Genomic DNA, 22,261 nt, shown 5'->3' with positions numbered 1-22,261 from the left:
CGTGATCAAGGCGGAACTCTGCGGCGCAGTCTTTGCTACCCGCCTAAGGCAATACTTTGAAAAGCACTGTCACATTAAAGTACAGCGCTGGATCCACTTCGTTGACAGTCAAACGATCCTGGCAGCCATCCAAAAGGAAAGTTATGGCTACCAAACATTTTTTGCCAACCGAATTGGTGAGATTCAGAAAGCTGGACAAGTGGAGGATTGGAGGTGGATTGAAGGCAGCCGAAATATCGCAGACATCCTCACCAGAGGAGCTTCCCTTGAGGAACTTGGCGAAGGTTCGACGTGGCAGAAAGGCCCCGAGTTCCTACAGTTGCCAGAGGAGGACTGGCCCATGAAAATGGCTAGCGAAATAACAACCTCAGCTGCTGAAAATGTAGGAAAATTACAACGGAAGGGGTTCTCTGCGGTAGTCACCAGGGTCCAACCAGACCATAAGACAAAGACCGGCCCCAAAGACGAAACAACCCTCCAAGAGCCAGAGCAACCAGCTGGTCCAGAACCAGCGCCAGTACTAGGCAAACAAAGAACTTGGAGCACTGGACTGGTGCACCTTGTGGAGCCTCAGCGTTTCAGTTCCCTGTCGAAGTTGTGTGGAACTTTGGCCTGGGCTCGACGAGCCGCTGAGACCTGGCTTAGGAGGCTCAAGACACCAGATCGACTAAAGTGGGAGGAAACCAACTCCATACTGAGTGCTAAGGAAAGAGCAGGAGCCTTCCAAGATCTGGCCCTCGCAGCCCAAGATGGAGTTGAGTTCAATGACTCTACACTGAATCGCTTGGTGGTCCACAAGGAAAAGGACACGGGACTCCTTCTCTGTGGAGGCAGAATCCAGTCCTGGAAGGAAGGTGGGACAGCTGTTCCACTTATCCCATTCCATTCCTGGTTGGCGACCTTGCTGACGAGAGATGCCCATGAAAAGAACCACGAAGGCATTGCTACCACACTGCTGCGGACTAGGAAGAAGGCATGGATAGTACAAGGTCGGAGAATAGTGAAGAAAATCCTGAATGATTGCGTTCCCTGCCGTAAACTGAAAGGGAGAATGTGCCAGCAGATCATGAGCGACTTGCCACCAGAGCGCTCGGAGCGTGCCAGTCCATTTGAGTACACTACACTTGACCTCTTCGGCCCTTTTAAAATCAAGGATGCCGTCAAGAAAAGAACCAGCAAGAAGGTCTGGGGCATAGTGTTTTGTTGCATGGCATCAAGAGCAGTTCATGCAGATCTTGTTGATGACCAATCGTCTGAAAGCTTCCTCCAAGCCTACTCTCGTTTTGTAGCTCTGAGAGGCCATCCAAAAAGACTTTGGTCTGACAGGGGAACAAACTTTGTTGGTGCTAAACCAGCCTTGCAGGAACTGCACAAACACCTGGCGAGCCTGCAGGAAGCTTCCATTAAGAATGAAGCCGCCAAGAATGGAACAGAATGGTCATGGGACTTTCATCCGGCTGACGCACCTCATCGTAACGGAGCTGCTGAAGCTGCAGTAAAGCTCCTGAAAAGAGCCCTTATGAGTCTTGGAGGGACAGAAGGCTCATTCACCTGGAGTGAACTCCAAACCCTTTTCTATCAAGCAGCTAACCTCACAAATGAAAGGCCAATTGATGCCAGAGCACAAATCCAGGAAGACTCAGTCGAGTACATCACACCGAACAGTCTACTCCTCGGACGAACTGGACTTGGAGGCGACACGGATGGCCTCGAGCTTTGCATCCATCCCTGGCGCCGTCTGAGAGCCATACAAATCAGTGTGGACATGTTCTGGTCGAAATGGAGTGAGCTTGCTGGACCTAATCTATTCATTCGGCCAAAGTGGCACCACACGAAGAGGAACGTTGAAGTTGGCGACATCGTGTGGATCGCTGACCAGAATGCCTTGCGAGGACAATTCCGTCTTGGACGGATTCAAGCAGTCTACCCAGACAAGAAAGGACTTGTTCGAGACGCTGATGTAAAGATGTGTGCTGGCCTGCCTGCAGTGCTAGCAGTCAGGCAACGCAGAAAGGACCTACAACAACTGACGACAGTCATCCTCCGGAGAGACATCAGGAGATTGGTTGTCCTCATTCCCACTGAAGAACAGAATGGTTCTGCTAGGCAAGGCACAAGCTGACTGGCTGATGTCATCCATCGCCTGGTTCTGGAGGTACCGCATCATGACATAATTGTCCCGACACCCTTAAGGGTCGGTGGTGCAAGCCAAGCGCTGCCACTGGGACACACATTTGCACATACACGAAGATGAGTACACACATAATTGTGCCCTGACAGTACACACCCCTGTCAGCGTAGGTGCCCGAACAGTGACATTGGCATCATCATCTTCGCTGGCAAGTAAGATTGAACTTTTACTCAATACAAACAAACAAACAAAAAAAAAAAAAAAAAAAAAAAAAAAAAAAAAAAAATTTGTGATGTGGTGTTAAAGTGGGTGACCTCTCTGAATTATCAGTCGGTCAAGTGGGAGGTGTTGCGTCCGCTGGGTTAAACGTGTTTAAATTGTGCCTCACCTGCTATCTTGTCCGGGAAAGGGTTAATTCACTGTCAATCGGAAAGGGGTGTGGATTCGCATTTAAGCGGAAGCTGGGTCGGCGTGGCTGTCATTCACATTCACGTTGCCGAAAGAGACGCGCACCACCGGTGAGTTTGCCGCTCATTTGCTTGTATTTGTATTATGTATTTGCACCTACTGCATTGCTTTAGATGGCTTGGCGTTTCTTTCACGGCGATCACTCAATGGCCTTCCAGTTTGTGTGTTACGAGATCCGCTGAGAGTTGACAGTTGGCGACGAGCGCGTTGGTTTAGCGTAGCCACTGAGTCAATCTCGCAGCGAATCAGCGAGCGGTGCAGGGCACGCGGTGAACCATGGGTAATGTAGTCTCGGGACCCGCTGTATTGGTGCTTATAATCTGAATGCTTGCGGGAAAAAACTACATTTCCTCATGCTGTTAGCCGCCACCCTTTCAAAGCATTGGACGGCGTTCGTGACTTGAAGTGTCTAAATGATGCAACTATTGCCTAAAGAATAACGATTAAACGGTTAAAAATGTAAAATGTGATTTTAAAATACTGCATAATAGTTGGTTATTGCAATCTGAGCAATTTAATTGTGAATGAATTATATATATTATGCACAGTGTATTATTTATTCATTTAGATTTAAAGAAGCTTTGTGTATATTTGTATTTAGCATTATCATAATTTGTATATTTATACACATATATACATTCTTTGCTTGCATTTATAGGTTTATAACCTGCTTGGTGTTTGCTATTTACTACTCCAAAACAAATCAACAATAAAAAACCAACAATATACTGTGAGCACAAGCCGAGTTATCCAGTGTGTTCTCTTTCGGATCCCTTTCGGCGGGGAAAACGCCACAAAAAAGCGTAAACGGCCGAACATTCATTATGTTTTATTCATTAAGTCATCTATGCCACAACTGGACCTTACCCAGGTCAAAGCAGGATTCTTCCTATGGTTAAAGCAGTACTCTCACATATAACATGGTACACATCTCATGAACAATGAGATTTTTGTCTTTTTATGTCGGCCATATCAATGATATTAAAAGTAAACTAATGGAAATTGCTGCTGTAGTTTGATTCTTTTAATAAGCCAAGTAACTTGCTATAATCCAGTGTTTTGAACAGGCGTGCGTACTTAAGGGTACGCATCTGATGTTGCTCACTGTGGTCCGCAATGTGCTCAGGGAGTTTGTGTGTCTGCTCTTAGACCCATGAAAAATTAGAGGGAACTTTACTTGTATACACAACATTTATATGGATATCACAAATTGCTTGAGCTACTAGCCTGGGCGTAAGCTGCCTTCTATAACACAACAATTTAAGACGTTTTGTACATGCAACTTTTCTCCACAGAAATATACATATACTACGTATTCATACGTTATTATAAATATAAAATACATACATAGATTTCCGAGGCGGAAATGTAACAGAAAGCATTCACGAGTGTCAATGGGACCGCAAGACACCGGACCGTGTAAGTCATGGGTGTCCAAACCTGTCCTCAAGGGCCGCTGTGGGTCCTGGTTTTGTTTTTTTGTTTCTGTCAACGAGCGAGTGAAACCGTTAACTTCAAAACCGTAGTCCATGCGCAAAACTACACTCTAGGGTTGGGCGATATGGGAAAAAAGATATATCACGGTATTCCCAAGACAATATCACGGTTTCGATTAAAGATACACGATAATATCGGTCACCGATAATTATCGGCCGATAATGGCAATTATGACGTCACACAGATAATCCAGATAATAAAAAAATTCAACCGATAATGCAATCCGATAATTATATACTTGATTTTGCCTCCAAATGTGCTCAACCGAAGAATTCAGCACGCCGCCTCCTCAACCCCTCCCCTCTCTGAAGCCCCTGAGGGAGGAGGGGTTGAAGAGGCGGAGTTACAAGACAAGAAGTAGTTGAATATTATGGCGGCTGTTACTAAAAAAACGACGCTCTCGCCATCTGCGAAACATGTACCGTACAAGTTCCACGAGGCAGAAAGAACGCGTCCTCATTCAAAACCACTAACCCAGCAGCCATTTAAAACTGCATCACAAAGAATTTTGGAACATATACGAGGCTGCTGCTAGCAGGAATGCTAAAGCTATTGTAAACACTAAGCTAAACTACAGGGCTTGTGACGATACAGAGTCGGGCTGTTTGGGAATGCAGCCCAAGGCGGGTGGTAAATTCCGACGGAGCCCGCCACTTTGGCCAGTCCGGCAGGCCGCCGCTATGGCGAGGCGGGCCGAGCCCGGTTCCCCAGCCTCTGGACCTCCGGCGAACACCCCGGTTTCTCGAGTGTTCCCCCACGGCGTGCGAGCAGAGCCAGGACCCGAATACGCCGCAGCGAACCGGCCGGGGCGGGCAGATTATCCGGTAGCCGCCGAGACGAGACACGTGTTTTTTTTTTTACCTTAATGACCCGAGAACCAAAGCCCTGGATAAAAGAAATAATGCAGTTTATACGACCACCATTCTTCATGAAAAAGTGATGTCCGGTAAGCAAGCTTAAAGATAATTTAAACATGGAGAAAACGAAATCAGCCAGTCAATAATGCATTCAGAATGTGAAATGACGAGCGGTCAGATGACTTTGTAACGCTGCCTTTATTTTCGGCTTAATAAAACTCAGGCACAAAACAACACGCACACGGATGCGAGCGCCAACTCCGTCCAAATAGTACTGCCGTGTAGCAGTTTAGCTGCTGTAACGCAAATGTCGTGAAAGCCGCAAATGTAAACAAAGCGCTGCAGAATGGGTACATGACATCTCGCTCTTTTGAGGTAATCATTTTCACAGTGTGCAACAAAGCATATAACATTAGCAATCACTTTTCAAATTATTTAACTTATTTCTTTGCTCAATTACAGTCACAGTAGATAATCAAATTCTTAAATCAATATTCTGTAGCCACAAATATTATTCAAAATCTTTCCTTCAAGTTTTTTATTTTATTTTATTTTTTTTTAGGATTAAGTATAATAATGTATTCCTTAAAACAAGGCTGTTAAGATTATTTTCTGCTAGCTATTTTTCTTCCAAGAAATCTGAGAGAAATACACTTGAAGCGATGGCAGATAATTTCACTTATTGCCAATAGATTTACACTTAAAATTGACTAGTTTTAAGGAGGTGTGTTTTGCAGCGGATTAATGTTATATATGTTAGGAATGGCTTACTTTTAAACGCATTTTTGTGCAACTCGGGTATTTACTCTGTAAGTAATTGTTGCCAAAGGTTTACCATTACACAATGTCAGACAATCTGTCATTATTTAGATGTTCGAATTGACGACTTGTTAATACATTGTGTTGAAAAAAAGAGCAATAAATTATATTTTTGCACAGTAATATTTTCTTTTGTTTATACTTTAAAATTTTACATAAATCTTTTAATAGAATTATCGGCTTGACATTATCGGTTATCGGTTGGAATGAGGAGGAAATTATCGGTTATCGGTATCGGTTGAAAAATGCATTATCGTGCATCACTAGTTTCGATATTATCACGATATTTTTAAAACACTATTTTCGATTTGGCAGCTGGTAGCGAGGATCTAAAACAGTGTTTCCCATAGGATTTTTTGAAACTGTGGTGGTGGGCTGCATCGGAGTCGGACAGCCTCACCATGTCGTGCCATGGCAATTTTTTTTTTTTCTTCATTATTTTTTTCCCCCAAGAAGAACCATAACAAAGATATATGTGAAAAATTTCATTAGCTTGGCTAATGTTATAGCTCTCAGCTACGGTACATGTATGTAAAATGCGTAGCTGATTACAGCTACGTTACCCTATGTAATAATGCGACTTTTTTTCTCGTAGCAATAGTACGACTTACATCTCGTAGTGACTCAGGGTTGGCAACCCAAACTGTTGAAAGAGCCATATTTGACCCCCCCCCTGTCTGGAGCAGCAAAAAATTCAAAGCCTTGTACAAGCCTTATAATTATCAGTACTAGCTATATTAGCCTACTATAAAAATGACTAAGTTGGCTAGAAAAACATAATTAGCCTTCATGATTAAATGTTTATTTTCCCTGCAGTGGATCCTATAGCGCACCACGTGACTACTCTGTTGTACGATGCCACCACATGTGTAACTTCATTACAATATTAATGAATTGAAAGAATGTTTGTGTCATGTTTGCCCTTCTAGAAATCCTATTAAAACAAAAAATATATTTCCCTTCCCCATCTTTTTCCATACAAAAAAAAAAAAAAAAAAAAAAAGCAGCGCTAAAGAGCCGCATGCGGCCTGAGAGCCGCGGGTTTCAGACCGCCGTCGTAGTCCTCCTTTTTCCTTTTTATTTGACCCTCGTAAGTACTACATTACCACAACAATAACAGTCCTTCTGTCAACTGACCCATTTACAGGACTGGGGGAATTCTAATAGCCGTGTAAAGACTTTTGCTTGATTCGGTGAGAAGGTGAATAGTTTTTTTCCCCGTTGTTCGTGAACTAAATTTCCACACAAACGCACATCGAGGTACCATTAACTTAGCAAGGAGAGGTATGAGAGTCATTTTTGAGTGTCTCAGAGCTCGCGAATTTGCGGGGGGGGGCATTTATCAAAGTTTCGTCAGCCGTAATTGTCTGAAGTTGGCGCGCCGGTGTTGTGACGAAAAATAGCCACTCCACGCGAAATGTCCCCCCTGACGGGAGCGCCCACACGTCACTCGTACAAACAGCCTTTTCTTACCAATCGATGGACACGGAAACGACGTTCTTGTACCGTGAATATGTATCATTTTACTCTGCTTGAACTAATAAATATTTTACTGTGACCAACGCTCTGAAAATAGAGCAAGGCTTTATTTTGGGCCCCGCCTCTCCGCGCAAGTTCAATCAAAGTTTGCTTTCCGTCCAAGACGGCCGTCCACTGCTCACTTTCGTCGAAAAGTCCGATTCAAACTATTGTAATGCCCCGGATATGGGGAAGAAGGAGAGAAGTCTGTATTTGCTTACCCACTTGATTGTGGTAACAATAATACAGAAAAACAATAACAAAATAACAGCGTGCTGCTAAGACATGCGACCGCTATATCTCGCTATCTCGCTCGTTCTCCCATTCTTCCTACTCGTTCCCCTTGCGTCTCTTAAATAAATAAAATACTACTCTAAAATGCTACTCTACTACCCGCGCGCGCTCTCGCGGGTAGTAGAGTGGAGTGGGCTACAGCTGTGTAATCGGCTGACTGACGGATCTGATGATTATCTTTTTTTTTTTTTTTCGGCGTGGGGGCAAACGAGACTGTGGCGGGCCCAAACGAGACTGTGGCGGGTGTTCATTTGTGGGAAACACTGTAAAACTTTAATCATTTTCGCGAAACCGACTCCATCAACTGTTTGAATAGGACACATATCTTTTGCCAGATAAAAGGTTATCGCGTCAGTAATGTAATTCAATCGTTTACCGCTTTTCTCGTAGGGAGTGCATTTTAGGAAAGCATCCGAAAGTTTTTGTTGCTTTGGCGCTGTAGCGGAGGTTGGCTTTTTAACTTTGGCAGTTTGGCTCTCAGTATATAGCTTAGGATGTTTTCGTTTCAAATGGTGGAATAAGTTTGATGTGTTGCCGTCACTTGCCTTTACGTGTTCCTTGCAAATCTTGCAAATTATGTTTTTTTTTATCTATATCGTCCACTTTGAAGCCAAACCAGTCCCAAACAATCGATGTGGAGTTTTTCTTAGTGGTAAACTCTTCTGCCTCGCTAAGCTCGCTCTCTGCTGCCTCCGCCATGACGCACACCTCCTTTGTGCAAGTGGTAACAGTGGGCGTGTGCTCCCGGGCGGCGTCACTCACTTTTCAGTCTATTGATTGGCCTAGACCAGAGAGCCTGACGAGGAAGTGTAAAAAGGGAGAAAGGGAGACTAGTGATGTGAGTGGGTTTGAAATAAAAGTTAATAAACCGCGATATAACGATGTCCTAAAAAATACGTACCTTCAGCACTTAAGATCGTGAGACGGTTTTATATCGTCATATCGCCCATGTATACTACACTCTAGTCCAGGGGTCCCCATCTGCCGGGCCGCGGACCGGTTCCGGTGCGCATTTACTACCGGGCTGCACAGAAATAATAATTCAATAACGACCGCATTCTTGCCGAATCAACCTTGTGCCCTTGCTTAACATTTGCCTGGTACACCAGACTCACCGCTGTTCCAGCTATTGAGTCTGGCCACCATTCACGCGGATACTATTTCCAGGGCGGAGCAAGCCACAGCAAACAGACAGCGGAGTGGACCAATCATCGACGGGCAGACGTGACGTTAGTAAAGTGACGAGGGAAGGACGAGGGACTTGCGCGCGAAAGTAAACATACGAAGAGAGCGGAGTTTATTCAACATGGCTAGCGCGAGACAGACTGTTATCAATGACTCGTGTCGATGTGTTTTTGGTAATTTAAAACGGATTTTACCGTGGATTGGAACATATTCTCGGCTCTCCTGTTCACCATCTGTTGTTGTGGAGACGACTTCCGACGCGCAAGAGTGACGTTGCTCGTCAAGAACACGTCACGCAAATAAATACTCTAGATATAAATTACGGGATAGATTAGAATGTCGTCATAGAAATCCATTGATTGGACTGCTAGCAGTGCATTTTGTTTGTGTGTATAATATATCTATGTGCGCTTGTCCTCGATAATAACGTATTACTAGGCCGCGGGCGCAGCACGTTTGTTTCCGGAAATAATTAGCCCCCACACGACCGAAGATGACTGGAAAACAGACGTCTTTGGAGATATTTTTACGGCGAAAAGGGCACCTGACAAGCCTACAAACTCGAAGACCCACGAACGGCGAAGGAGTGGATTCGTGACCCGTTTGTGAATAAACTGAGTGATTCGAGCATGTCTGTGCAGCAGGAGGATCAACTTGTCATATCGCAAAAGACGGCGACCTTATGAAACGTACATTTGAGACAACTCTACCGAGGTTCTGGATTAAAGTCATTCCGGAATATCCTGACATCACTACGAGAGCATTGAAAACCTTGCTGCAATTTCCAACATCGTATCTTTGTGAAGCGGGCTTCTTAATTAATGCTTAACGACAAGGCGAAGTCGTTAATGGTGAGAGCGGTGTGCAGTTTTTTTGTGTGCAGCTAACATGTGTCTGTGGAGAACTTTTCTACAAGTCCTTCCATGATCAAACGTAAATTAATATTCCATTCTTTCAAGAAAGTTTGTGTAGTGTTTACTTTGGAATCGCTGCATTTGCGCATTTTGCAGCTATGTTTAACGTTACGTGCATGCGCAGAACCACATCATTGCAATTTTTGATGGGTTGCAAAATTTGTCAGAACACCGGTCCGTGAAAAAAAGACCCAAATAACACCGGTCCGTGGTGCAAAAAAGGTTGGGGACCCCTGCTCTAGTCCGATGACCTAGACCAGTGGTTTCCAAACTATTCCACATAGGGCCGCAATGGCTGCTGGATTTCATTCCTACAAAACAAGATGACATCTTTTCACCAATCTGGTGTCTCACAAGTGTAATGCTTGTTTTAGCACAAATTTCATTGGTCAAACTGTCTGATATCGATTGGTAGGAACAAAAACCAGGACCCACAGCGGCCCTTGCGGACAGGTTTGGACACCCATGACCTAGACCTGTCACCGCCACTCTCTTCTCGTGACAACAAATGACCGACAATAGTGAGAGACGGGAGTACAGCTGTTCTCTGCTTAATGCAAATGGGACATACTGTATATTTTATAATTTAGATTTTGTATAATTTGCTACTTAATGTGTCTTATATGTTCTGATTTCAGGATGAGAGATTTAGACTTGTACATGTTAAATTATTATGTACTTTGTTTAATTCGAGATGTCTCTGGTTGCACTATGAAATGCACTTTTCTGCGCATGCCGTGTGTCCATGTTACTTTGTCACCTTTTTCACCCCTAACCAGTTTGCATGCCGGGATTTAAGTACGGTGATTGCGATGGCCGCTTCAGAATCTTCCAGCACTTCTTTTGCAACCAAGATGTGGTAGATGTTGAGGTATGCATAGGATCATTGTATTTGTATAACATTTGCATTCAAGATTGAACTGAATTCATAATACCTTGCACACGCTGAAGATTCCCTGTAGCTGAAGAAGCAAAACAACCCCAATGCATGACTGCCCCCCCACTGTGCTTCACAGTAGATGGAGTGTTCTTTTCTTTATAGGCATCATTCTTTCTCCTCCACACGTACTGTTGATCCAATGGCCCAAAAAGTTTGTTTTGGCTCATCACTCCAGAGAACAGTATCCAAAAACCTTTGTGGTTTGTCCACTTGATTTTTGGAATACTTCTGGTGCTTTGGAGTCAGTGGGGGTGGGGTGGGGGGGTTTGGGCTGTTCTCCCTGTATTTTTCAAACACTGTGAGAATAGTCTGGGACCCAGCCCATTAACAACACAGATGGTGAACAGGAGAGCCGAGAATATGTTCCAATCCACAGTAAAATCAGTTTTAAATTACCAAAAACACATCGACATCAGTCGACAGTCATTGACAACAGTCTGTCTCGCGCTAGCCATGTTGAATAAACTGAATAGTTTTGTCAGTGAAGTAATCACAGAAAGGCCATTAATTGGAATATTCCCAGAACTTTTATTTTGTTATTTCAGCTGTATTTGTCTAGTTGATATGTTATTATTTGATGTAATTATAAACAAAATGAGAAATGAATGTCAAACTTGCAAAAACAATTATCGACAGGGGAGGTTGAATAATTTTGGGAACACGTCACAGGCAGTACAGAACCGTAGTATTCTGCGCAAAGCTTCAGTGAATTTCAACGTGCGCTAATTGGTCCCGTGAAAAGGAATGAAAAACAGACATTTTCTTGAATTCATGAAACACCGCCGGGCGCCCTGGTCAGGATGTAAAAAGGTGCATGTCCAAGCAAAAGAGGACGTTTGGTTCAAGCCTGGGCGATATGACAAAAATTGTTGTCGTAATAAAAAAAACATTTTATCAGTCGAAATTGATAATTATCACAATATTTCTTTCTTTCAAATATTAAGTCTGATTTCAGGGTTTCCCCTACATACAGTGGGGAGAACAAGTATATGATACACTGCCAGTTTTGCTGGTTTTCCCACTTGCAAAGCATGTAGAGGTCTGTAATTTGTATCAAAAGTTCTCTTCAACTGTGAGGGATGGAATCTAACACAAAAAAACCCCAGAAAATCACGTTGTATGATTTTTAAATAATACATTTGAACTTAATATTTGGTACAGAAACCTTTGTTTGCTATTACAGATACCAAACGTTTCCTGTAGTCCTTGACAAGGTTTGCACACACTGCAGCAGGGATTTTGGCCCACTCCTCCTTGCAGATCTTTTCCAGAGCCTTCAAGTTTAGGGGCTGCTGCCGGGCAACATGGAGCTCCCACCATAAATTTTCTATCGGGTTCAGATCTGGTGACTGGCTAGGCCACTCCAGGACCTTAAGATGCTTCTTACGGAGCCACTCTTTAGTTGCCTTGGCTGTGTGCTTTGGGTCGTTGTCATGCTGGAAGACCCAGCCACGACCCATCTTCAGGGCTCTCACTGAAGGAAGGAGGTTGTCAGCCAAGATCTGGCGATACATAGCCTCCTCCATCCATCCTCCTCTTAATACGGTGCAGTCGTCCTGTACCCTTGGCAGAGATGCAACCCCAAAAAATGATGTTTCCTCCTCCATGTTTCACGGTTGGGATGGTGTTCTTGGGGTTGTACTCATCCTTCCTTTTCCTCCAAACACGACGAGCCGAGTTTAGACCAAAAAGTTCCATTTTGGTCTCATCCGACCACATGACCTTCTCCCATTGCTCCTCTGGATTATCCAGATGGTCAGTGGCAAACTTCAGACGTGTCTGGACATGCACTGGCTTCAGCAGCGGGACCTTGCGTGCGCTGTAGGATTTTAATCCATGACGGCGTGATGTGTTTCCGATGGTTTTCTTCGAGACTGTGGTTCCAGCTCTCTTCAGGTCATTGACCAGGTCCAGCCGTGTAGTTCTGGGCTGATCCTTCACCTTCCTCATGATCAGTGATGCCCCACGAGGTGAGTTGTTACCTTCTCACCAAGCTGCTTGCTTATTTTCCTGTAGCCCATCCCAGCCTTGTGCAGGTCTATTATTTTATCCCTGATGTCCTTACACAGCTCTTTGGTCTTGGCCATTGTGACGAGGTTGGAGTTTGTTTGTTTGAGCATGTGAACAGGTGTATTTTACACAGGTAACAAGTTCAAATAGGTGCAGTTACTTCCGGTAATGAGTGGAGAACAGGAGGGGTTCTTAAAAAGAGCCGAAATATTTACTAGTTGGTAATGTATCAAATACTTATTTAATGTAGTTAAATACAAATTTATTATTTAAAAATTATACAATGTGATTTTCTGGATTTTTGTATTAGATTCCGTCCCTCACAGTTGAAGAGAACTTTTGATACAAATTACAGACCTCTACCTGGCTTGCAAGTGGGAAAACCAGCAAAAATCGGCAGTGTATCAAATACTTGTTCTCCCCACTGTATATCAGATCAGATTGTGGCACAGCACCACACCAAAATAAAAGCAGCTACTCCCTGCAAATGAGATGTTTTATTTCTTTTATTTTTTTTGGACCGTTTCAAACTAGCGGCAGCCTAGTGTGAAGGGTTCAGCGGCAACCTATTCATTGTGTATATTGTCATGTCCGTAACAAAGTGTGGCCCCCTTAAGACTGGGAAGCTGTGATGTAGAGGCAGGCGAGTTGGGAATGAGAATCAACGATATAGCGATCGGACGTCGCAGCAGCCCGCTGTTATTTTGTGATTGTTTTTCTTGATCATTGTTGCCACAATAAAGTGGGTTATTGTTTATTAATACCGACTCCTCTCTTATTTCCCCCGATCGGGGGCATTACAGTATTTTGGATGGGACTTCTCGGCGAGAGTGAGCGGTGGACGGCCGTCTTGGACGGAACAGAAAGTGTGAATGAGTTTGCGGCGAGATGCGCGGCCAAAAACGGAGCCTTGCTCTGCCACACTAACGTCAACAACGCGTCCAATAGCAGAGGAGCAGGTGTACTCATATTTGTGCTATCAGGCTGACGGATACGTTATCATGGCAGACGAAACCTTGATAAATGCGCTTTTTTTTTTTTCCAAGTTTCGTCAGCTCTGGGACACTCGAAAAATTACTCTCTTACTTCTCCTTGCTAAGCTAATTGGTACCTCGATGTTCGTTTAGGTGGAAATGTAGTTCACAAATAACAATAGAAAACTATTCACCTTCTCACCGAAACTAGGAAAAAGTCTTTACACGAGTATTAGAATTTCCCCCTACTCCTTGAAATGGGTCCGTTAACAGAATGACTACTATTGTTGTGTTAATGTAGTACTATTAATTTCAATTTCAATTCATTCACACACACATTCATATTCACAAAGTGTACATTATCTCATAATGCTGAGCTAGGATCATGTGTGAGTCCGGTTTCCTTAAGAAGCTACTCAAAGCTTAGAGCCAGGAGCCTTCGTACATTAACACAAGCGTAAGAAAAATTATTAGAGCAGAAAGGGTGAATTATCGCATATTATAGTATCCCCATGCAATAACATACAAACAATAACATTAAACACTACATACATACATACACACACACAAAGAAATACTTCCGTAAAAGAGAAGAATTTATAACCTCGATATGTTGGAATTTTTAAATTTACTGATCAGAATGATTTTCAACATCGTTTTAAAGCTGGAGATGGATTTCAACACTTTTAGCTTGTCATCGAGCTCATTCCAAATTAAGGCGAAATAAAAGAGAAAAAAGAAGACTACGACATGTAAGTCGTACTATTGCTACGAGAAAAAAGCCCCATTATTACGAAGGGTAACGTAGCTGTAATTAGTAACGCACGTAAGCCCACCGCCACAGCTTCAAAGAATCCTAGGGGAAACCCCGGATTTATTTATGTGATTTGTTATTTATACTTCATTTCATTCTTGAGTCATTTCCTTTTCAACAGGGGAAGGTAGATTAGATAAAAATTTGACTCAAGAGTAGCGTTACTTCAAAATAATATTACTCAAGTAAAAGTAGTCATCCAAAAAATAGACTCAAGTACAAATAAAAAATATTTGGTGAAAAGAATACTCAAGTCGTGAATAAAATTGTAACTGCTTACATTTAAAAAAAAAAAAAAATCAATAATAAATTAAATGAATAAAATTGCCACTGCTTGCGCCTGAAGTTTGAGGGCGTGTCAATGCACGATGACGAACAGCCAATCAGTGCATCGTTGTCATAGGAATGAGAGCCCAGAATGCATCTAGTACGCGCGCGTATATACACTCACTCCCTCAGCCAGTCTACCCCCACGGCCTAGTAGCTGGATAGACTGTGCATAAAATATATCATTTGTCTTCTTGTGTCTTGCAGGTTTCAGCAAATATCTTGGTCCTGACGCTGAACAGCTAAAGAGAGAAGTACAACTTCCAATCAAAAAGGAGGAGGTACAACTACCATACGTGAAAGATGAGGACGATATCACCATGTCGACTGCTGAGTCCTTGAATAGCGAGGATGGTCCGAGTGAGACCAGCAGAGGGATGGAGCCTCCAAGCAGCAGCTCAACGGAAGGATCGCAAGCACACATTTTCATTGCACCAACAGATAGAAATGGTGCCACGTCACACTCACCTTACAAAGATGGAGGTCAGAAGAAATCTCACCGTGACGACAAACGCTGCAAATGCTCTCAGTGTGGGAAAACCTTTGTTAATAACTATAGTTTTCGTATGCATATGAGGAGCCACACTGGCGAAAAACCTTTTTCCTGTTCAGTTTGTGGTCAAGGATTCACTAGAAAGCAAAACTTAAAAATACACACAAGAACCCACACTGGTGAAAAACCTTTTTCCTGCTCAATTTGTGGTCGAAAATTCATTCAGAAGAGGAACTTAGACAGCCACATGAGAACCCACACTGGTGAAAAACCTTTTTCCTGCTCAGTTTGTGGTCAAGGATTCCGTCATAAGAGTGCCTTAAATATACACACAAGAACCCACACTGGCGAAAAACCTTTTTCCTGCTCATTTTGTGGTCAAGGATTCAGTTGTAAGAGTGCCTTAAAAGTACACACAAGAACCCACACTGGCGAAAAACCTTTTTCCTGCTCAGTTTGTGGTCAAGGATTCAGTCATAAAAGTGCCTTAAAATTACACACAAGAACCCACACTGGCGAAAAACCTTTTTCGTGCTCAGTTTGTGGTCGTAAATTCATTCAGAAGAGGAACTTAGACAGCCACACGAGAACCCACACTGGTGAAAAACCTTTTTCCTGCTCAGTTTGTGGTCGAGGATTACGTCATAAGAGTGCCTTAAAAGTACACATAGGAACCCACACTGGCGAAAAACCTTTTTCCTGCTCAGTTTGTGGTCAAGGATTCAGTTGTAAGAGTGCCTTAAAAGTACACACAAGAACCCACACAGGCGAAAAACCTTTTTCCTGCTCAGTTTGTGGTCAAGGATTCAGTCATAAGTGTGCCTTAAAATTACACACAAGAACCCACACTGGTGAAAAAACTTTTTCCTGCTCAGTTTGTGGTCAAAGATTCAATAGTGTGCAAAGCTTAAAAATACACACAAGAACCCACACTGGTGAAAAACCTTTTTCCTGCTCAGTTTGTGGTCAAGGATTCAATAGGAAGCATCACTTAAAAATACACACAAGAACCCACGCTGGTGAAAAAACATTTTCCTGCTCAGTTTGTGGTCAAGGATTCAGTCTCAAGAGTATCTTAAAAGTACACACAAGAACCCACACTGGTGAAAAACCTTTTTCCTGCTCAGTTTGTGGTCAAAAATTCGCTCACAAGGATTGCATTAAGAGACACGTGTGCATTGGGTGAGAAGCAGTGGCCAATGACATCCACGCTGCCTTCATCAGATTGTGCACACAGGTCAATTGTCAGGTCTGTAAAGTTTCCTCAAATCCTGTTGAGGATTGACAGTAATGGTACACTATTGCCAAAAGTATTGGCTCACCTATTTAATTCTCAAGTTGAGTGGCATTATTTATACAATACTCACTCTTTCAAACTATACGTTTCACAGCTAATATTTGAAACAGTAGACCCCTAATTACAAAAAATCTAAATCATTCACCAATAATATAATTACATAAATGTGGAAAAATATGATTGGCTCACAAATATTAGTTTTTTTGGGGAGGGTTGATTATGTATAATTTAAAAAGTTACTACTCTTGATTGACAGTGACATATTATGACGGAGTATTGGAGCCAAATAAAGGGAGGGGAAAAAAGGACAACGAAATTAAAGTTGTACTCTTACTACAAGAAAAAAAGTATTATTACGAAGGGGTAACGTGGCTGAATAAGAGGCTACAAACTTTATGTCATGTTCCTTAGCTGGGGGCTCCGACAAAGCATCAGTAAAATCCTTCCATTGATTATAATTTGATGTAGAGCCTCACAAGATGCTTTCATTATTGTTGACTTTAGTGGAGGCGACAAAGCGCTACAAAGTACGTGGCTGCTTATTCAGCTACATTACCCCTACGTAACAGGACAACTTTTTTTCCTCCAAGTAACAGTACGACTATAATCTCGTAGTCCTCTTTTCTTTTTTTTGGCCTAATAATTTGTCGTACAAATCGGACAATGATTATTAAAATTGTTTGAGCTTTTAATGATTTCAGCCCCTGTCGATGACTTCAGCCCCCTCTCGACTCTGCTTCGAATTTTAAAGTGCTTGTACTTCACCGTGCTTGTTAATTTTATTCATTATAAACAACTTGTTTTTATTCAGTCCTAGCCTCCTCTTCCCTTTGTTCAGAACAAGTCTAATTATAATTACAATAACCCAAAACTAGGGTTGTAACTAAAACAGATACTTCGTTACCAAGTTGATTCTAAGATTCAGAAAATGTGACGGGACTGCCTTTTCTGCAATACCCGAAGTATCGCCGGTACCAACGTGGCAGATCTGGCCGCTTTTTGTGTGTGACTTACGAGGCTGCACAAGTTGCCCTACAAGTGGTCAATTACACCGCTCAAATGGGGGTTGGAAATGAGCGGTTATATGGCAACCCACGCTGTGTTAAAGAATGAGAAAAGCAGTACACGTATGCAGCATGGCAGTGACGTCCATTTACGTCGTTTAAAAAACATTTTTTTTTTTTTAAATTTACTTTTTTTAGTCTAACCCCTTAACACCTAACTATTTTTTTCCAAACCTTTGATGTTGCCTTCATATTTCAAAGAAAAAAAATCAAAATTGCCCGATTGGATCCCTTTTTTAGGACACAATAAGCTTCATGTCCAAACTGTTGTTTTCTTCTTCAACCAATTATAATCAACATTTTGTACCCAAAAAGACAAAAAATCACAACATTTTTGTCAAAATTTGTAATATAGATGTCCTTTTGACAACCAAACATGCTCGACGAAACGTTTTTAAGCGTGATATTTATTCAACTTGTTAGGATAAACATTCAACAGAAAAAAATGAGACTGAATAGTTTAATATTTGATAATTCAACAAAAAAAGCAGGTATGGTCAAAGGCAAGAGTGCAAAATAGTGGCTATATATATAAACATGTTATACAGTGTGTAGTACATTATATACGTATTTATATTCATTGGGGCAAATAAGTATTTAGTCAACCACTAATTGTGCAAGTTCTCCCACTTGAAAATATTAGAGATGCCTGTAATTGTCAACATGGGTAAACCTCAACCATGAGAGACAGAATGTGGAAGAAAAAAAACAGAAAATCATATTGTTTGATTTCTAAAGAATGTATTTCCAAATTAGAGTGGAAAATAAGTATTTGGTCACCTACAAGCAATATATCTGGCTGTCAAAGAGGTCTAACTTCTTCTAACAAGGTCTAACGAGGCTCCACTCATTACCTGTATTAATGGCACCTGTTTTAACTCATCGGTATAAAATACACCTGTCCACAATCTCAGTCAGTCACACTCCAAACTCCAGTATGGCCAAGACTAAAGAGCTGTCGAAGGACACCCGAGACAAAATTGTAGACCAGCAATAGGTAAAACAATTGGTGTAAAGAAATCAACTGTGGGAGCAATTATTACAAAATGGAAGACCACTGATAATCTCCTTCGATCTGGGGCTCCATGCAAGATCTCACCCCGTGGCGTCAAAATGATAACAAGAACTGTGAGCAAAAATCCCAGAACCACACGGGGGGACCTAGTGAATGACCTACAGAGAGCTGGGACCACAGTAACAAAGGCTACTATCAGTAACACAATGCGCGGCCAGGGACTCAACACAGGTTCTCGTGTTTGGAGGAGATAGAATACTGAATTGCATCAGAAGAACACCATACCCACTGTGAAGCATGGGGGTGGAAACATCATGCTTTGGGGCTGTTTTTCTGCAAAGGGACCAGGACGACTGATCTGTGTAAAGGAAAGAATGAATGGGGCCATGTATCGAGAGATTTTGAGTGAAAATCTCCTTACATCGGCAAGGGCATTGAAGATGAGACGTGGCTGGGTCTTTCAGCATGACAATGATCCCAAACATACAACCAGGGCAAAAAAGAAGTGCCTTCGTAAGAAGCATTTCAAGGTCCTGGAGTGGCCTCGCCAGTCTCCAGGTCTCAACCCAATAGAAAATCTGTGGAGGGAGTTGAAAGTCTGTGTTGCCCAACGACAGCCCCAAAACATCACTGCTCTAGAGGAGATCTGCATGGCAGAATGGGCCAAAATACCAGCAACAGTGTGTGAAAAGCTTGTGAAGAGTTACAGAAAACGTTTGGCCTCCGTTTTTGCCAACAAAGAGTACATAACAAAGTCTTGAGATGAACTTTTGGTATTGACCAAATACTTATTTTCCACCATGATTTGCAAATACATAAATGGATAATAAAAACAAATAAATAAACCAAACAATATTGTTTTCTGTTTTTTCCCCCCATATTCTGTCTCTCATGGTTTAGGTTGTTTATTAATACAATTAAAATCCAATTTCAAAGCACGATTTACAGTTTGAATAGAAGTTTGTGACTTCAAGCCGTTATATGAATGGGTTTATGTGTGTGGTTTCTTTACAAAAAGAAATGAGAGCACTTTGCTATATAGCAATAACTAAAGCACTGGCCAGCTTTACTACGTGATTGCTTTTGATTTTGCCGTGCGATTTGACTACACAAAAAAAAAAAATGCACATGCACTATTTCAACTTTCATTGTATATATACATTAGTTGTCTTTATACACATTACTGAATCCATTATTGTATTCATCATGTAAGAGAGCCAATTAAAACACTTATCCATAATCATTGCTTAATATATACGTAACGCGATTGCACAAATTATATGACTTTTGTCCCTCTGAGATTGGCGTACACAGCAAAATCTGTGGCGTAGATTTTTTACAGAACATAGCAGTCCCTTGCTATGTCCTCATTTTTAATTCCTTCAGTCATTTGTTTCGTTGTGATTCTGTCGAGGCCCCACACATTTTTTCTGATGTAGTGTAGCAGTCTTAACTTCAAAGCAGCACTTATATTTTGTCCACAGTTTATTATGTTCTCCCAAATCTTATGAGCCTCTTTACAAGTGGATGCTGTCATTCTTGGGTATCTTTCTGAATGCCAGATATCTGATAATGACTGGGCTTCTGTCCCTGGAATCATTGAGCTGATGCATTGCACATTACTCATTGGTTGTAAATTGGCTTCATACACACTCTGTAAACTGGCGATGACATCCCTGTGGCTGTCTGGCAAATAGTAGTCTTCATAATGGTGTACAAGCAGTGTTTCCCACATACTGATAACACCAGTTCCATTGTTTGCAGTCTGTAACTCTGTCAAGAAGGCATTAACGTCCTCATTTTTGACATGACTGCCGTTTGGACGTGGATCAAAATATTTAACTTTTGTTGGAAGGACTTTACTGTATGATTTGATTATGATGCTGCCAGGAGTTTTTCGTTTACGACCCTTTTTCCACTGACATGGTAGCTCCGTACAAGCCGTTGTTTTCCCAGCATCAGTGTCGACAAATTTTGTCAAAAATAGAAGAAGGGCTGCAACGTGACTGCACCGCCCTAGGGCTGATGCTCTACATTGACACTAGGCCTGAACGATATATCGTTTAAACATCGCCATCGCGATGTGCGCATGCGCAATAGTCCCATCGCAAGGACGTGCGATAGTTTTTTCATTTCATTTTTTTAAATCCACAAACGTTTGTTTTGAGCAAGGAGCGAGAAGGAGAGTGAACAGTCTCTCATTCTCTCCAGCTCGCAGTCATCGGCTCCTCCCCCTCCCCTGCTAGAGCGGAGTGGAGGGAGGAGGGGCCGAACAGCAGAGCGGAGGGAGGAGGGGCCGTTTTCAAAGTGAAAGCAAGCAATCAAGCAGCACGTTGAATAGGGAAGACTGTCTCCAAAAGGAGTTTTGGAAGTATTTTGGCTATCGACAAGAATATAAGGAACAAAAAACAGCCCTGTTGACAGTGCCTCGCCATGGTTGCCTCAACAAGAAGTAATCCGTCGAACATGTGGGACCATTTAAAACGCAGGTATCTATGCATTCCTGCTACGAGCTTCCCATCAGAGGCTTTTTAGTACAGGTGGGAACATTGTTACGTGCCAACGTTGTTGTCTCAAGCCTGCAATGGTGGATAAACTAGTAGTCTTGGCCAAAAACCTATGAGACCCAGTTGAGAATTGCTGAGCAAGGAAGGTGGACGATATGCAGACAAATACATAAATTTGGGAGTTAAAATGGTTCTGTTATTCATCAGTTATTTGCTGTTATTCAGTTCAATTATTTACAAGTTCAATTGAGTTTCTGTTTCTTTTATATTTAAATTAACTGTAAATCGTATTTTTCAAATAACTATAGTACAGCTGCACATAAAGTTTTGATACTTAATATTTTTAAAATATTTTTACAACTTTGTTGCAGTTTTGCAGTTCTATATTGTTATATTTTGTGTAAACAACTCGGGACTAATGCACTTGCACTTTTATTTGACAGATTTAATATTTAAGTTCAAATATGTTGACAACTTTATTGTTTTACTGAGGTTCTTATTTATTGTTATAGTTTGTGAACAACTCTTATTTGTCATATTTAATATTTTTGTTCAAATATGTTTACAACTTTGTTGTTATTTTACCGAAGTTGTTATTTATTGTTATATTTTGTCAAAAACTCAGGGGACGAATGCACCTGCTCTTTTATTTGTCATTTAATGTATTTGCTGCTGTTGAAGTGTCAAATATTGTGTTCAAGAAATTATCTATTTTGTGCAGACATGGCTTCCTGGATCCCTTCATAATAATACAGCAATCTTAATCATTCACAAATGAAACGGTATTATATGAATACACTGTGGTCACGGTGTGTCATGCAAAGTATTTCCAAACAGCTATTCAAGTCATCTAGTGAATATTTCTTAAAAATTTTTTTTTTTTTTTTTTTTTTTTTACTATCGCAATATAATATCGCAATATATTGCACACCTAAAAAAAATCGCAACAATAGTTTTTTCCAATATCGTTCAGGCCTAATTGACACGTTGCACTTAAAACTGCTCCACTTACAGAAGACATCTGAATTGATACATCATAGTGCTCATTTTTCATAGATGCATCAATATTTGCTTTATATATTATAGAATGTTGTGTCTGCCTTACTTTGATATCCTGAACAAAGTTAGAGTCGACAT

At 41.8% G+C, this 22,261-nt stretch overlaps 1 protein-coding gene across 1 annotated transcript in view; it reads left to right on the top strand.

Annotated features, from left to right (window-relative positions):
- Positions 1-21,983, top strand: part of LOC130927677 (gastrula zinc finger protein XlCGF57.1-like) — a 38,909-nt gene extending 16,926 nt beyond the window's left edge. Inside the window, exon 3 of the mRNA XM_057853631.1 lies at positions 14,956-21,983. Coding sequence (XP_057709614.1) covers positions 14,956-16,427 — 1,472 coding nt within the window. The 3' untranslated portion in view covers positions 16,428-21,983. The remainder of the gene's footprint in view (positions 1-14,955) is intronic.
- Positions 21,984-22,261: the final 278 nt, after the last annotated feature.

The sequence above is a fragment of the Corythoichthys intestinalis genome, chromosome 13 (assembly GCF_030265065.1).
Source record: "Corythoichthys intestinalis isolate RoL2023-P3 chromosome 13, ASM3026506v1, whole genome shotgun sequence".
Lineage (NCBI taxonomy): Eukaryota > Metazoa > Chordata > Actinopteri > Syngnathiformes > Syngnathidae > Corythoichthys > Corythoichthys intestinalis.
This window is presented reverse-complemented; position numbering and strand designations above follow the sequence as displayed.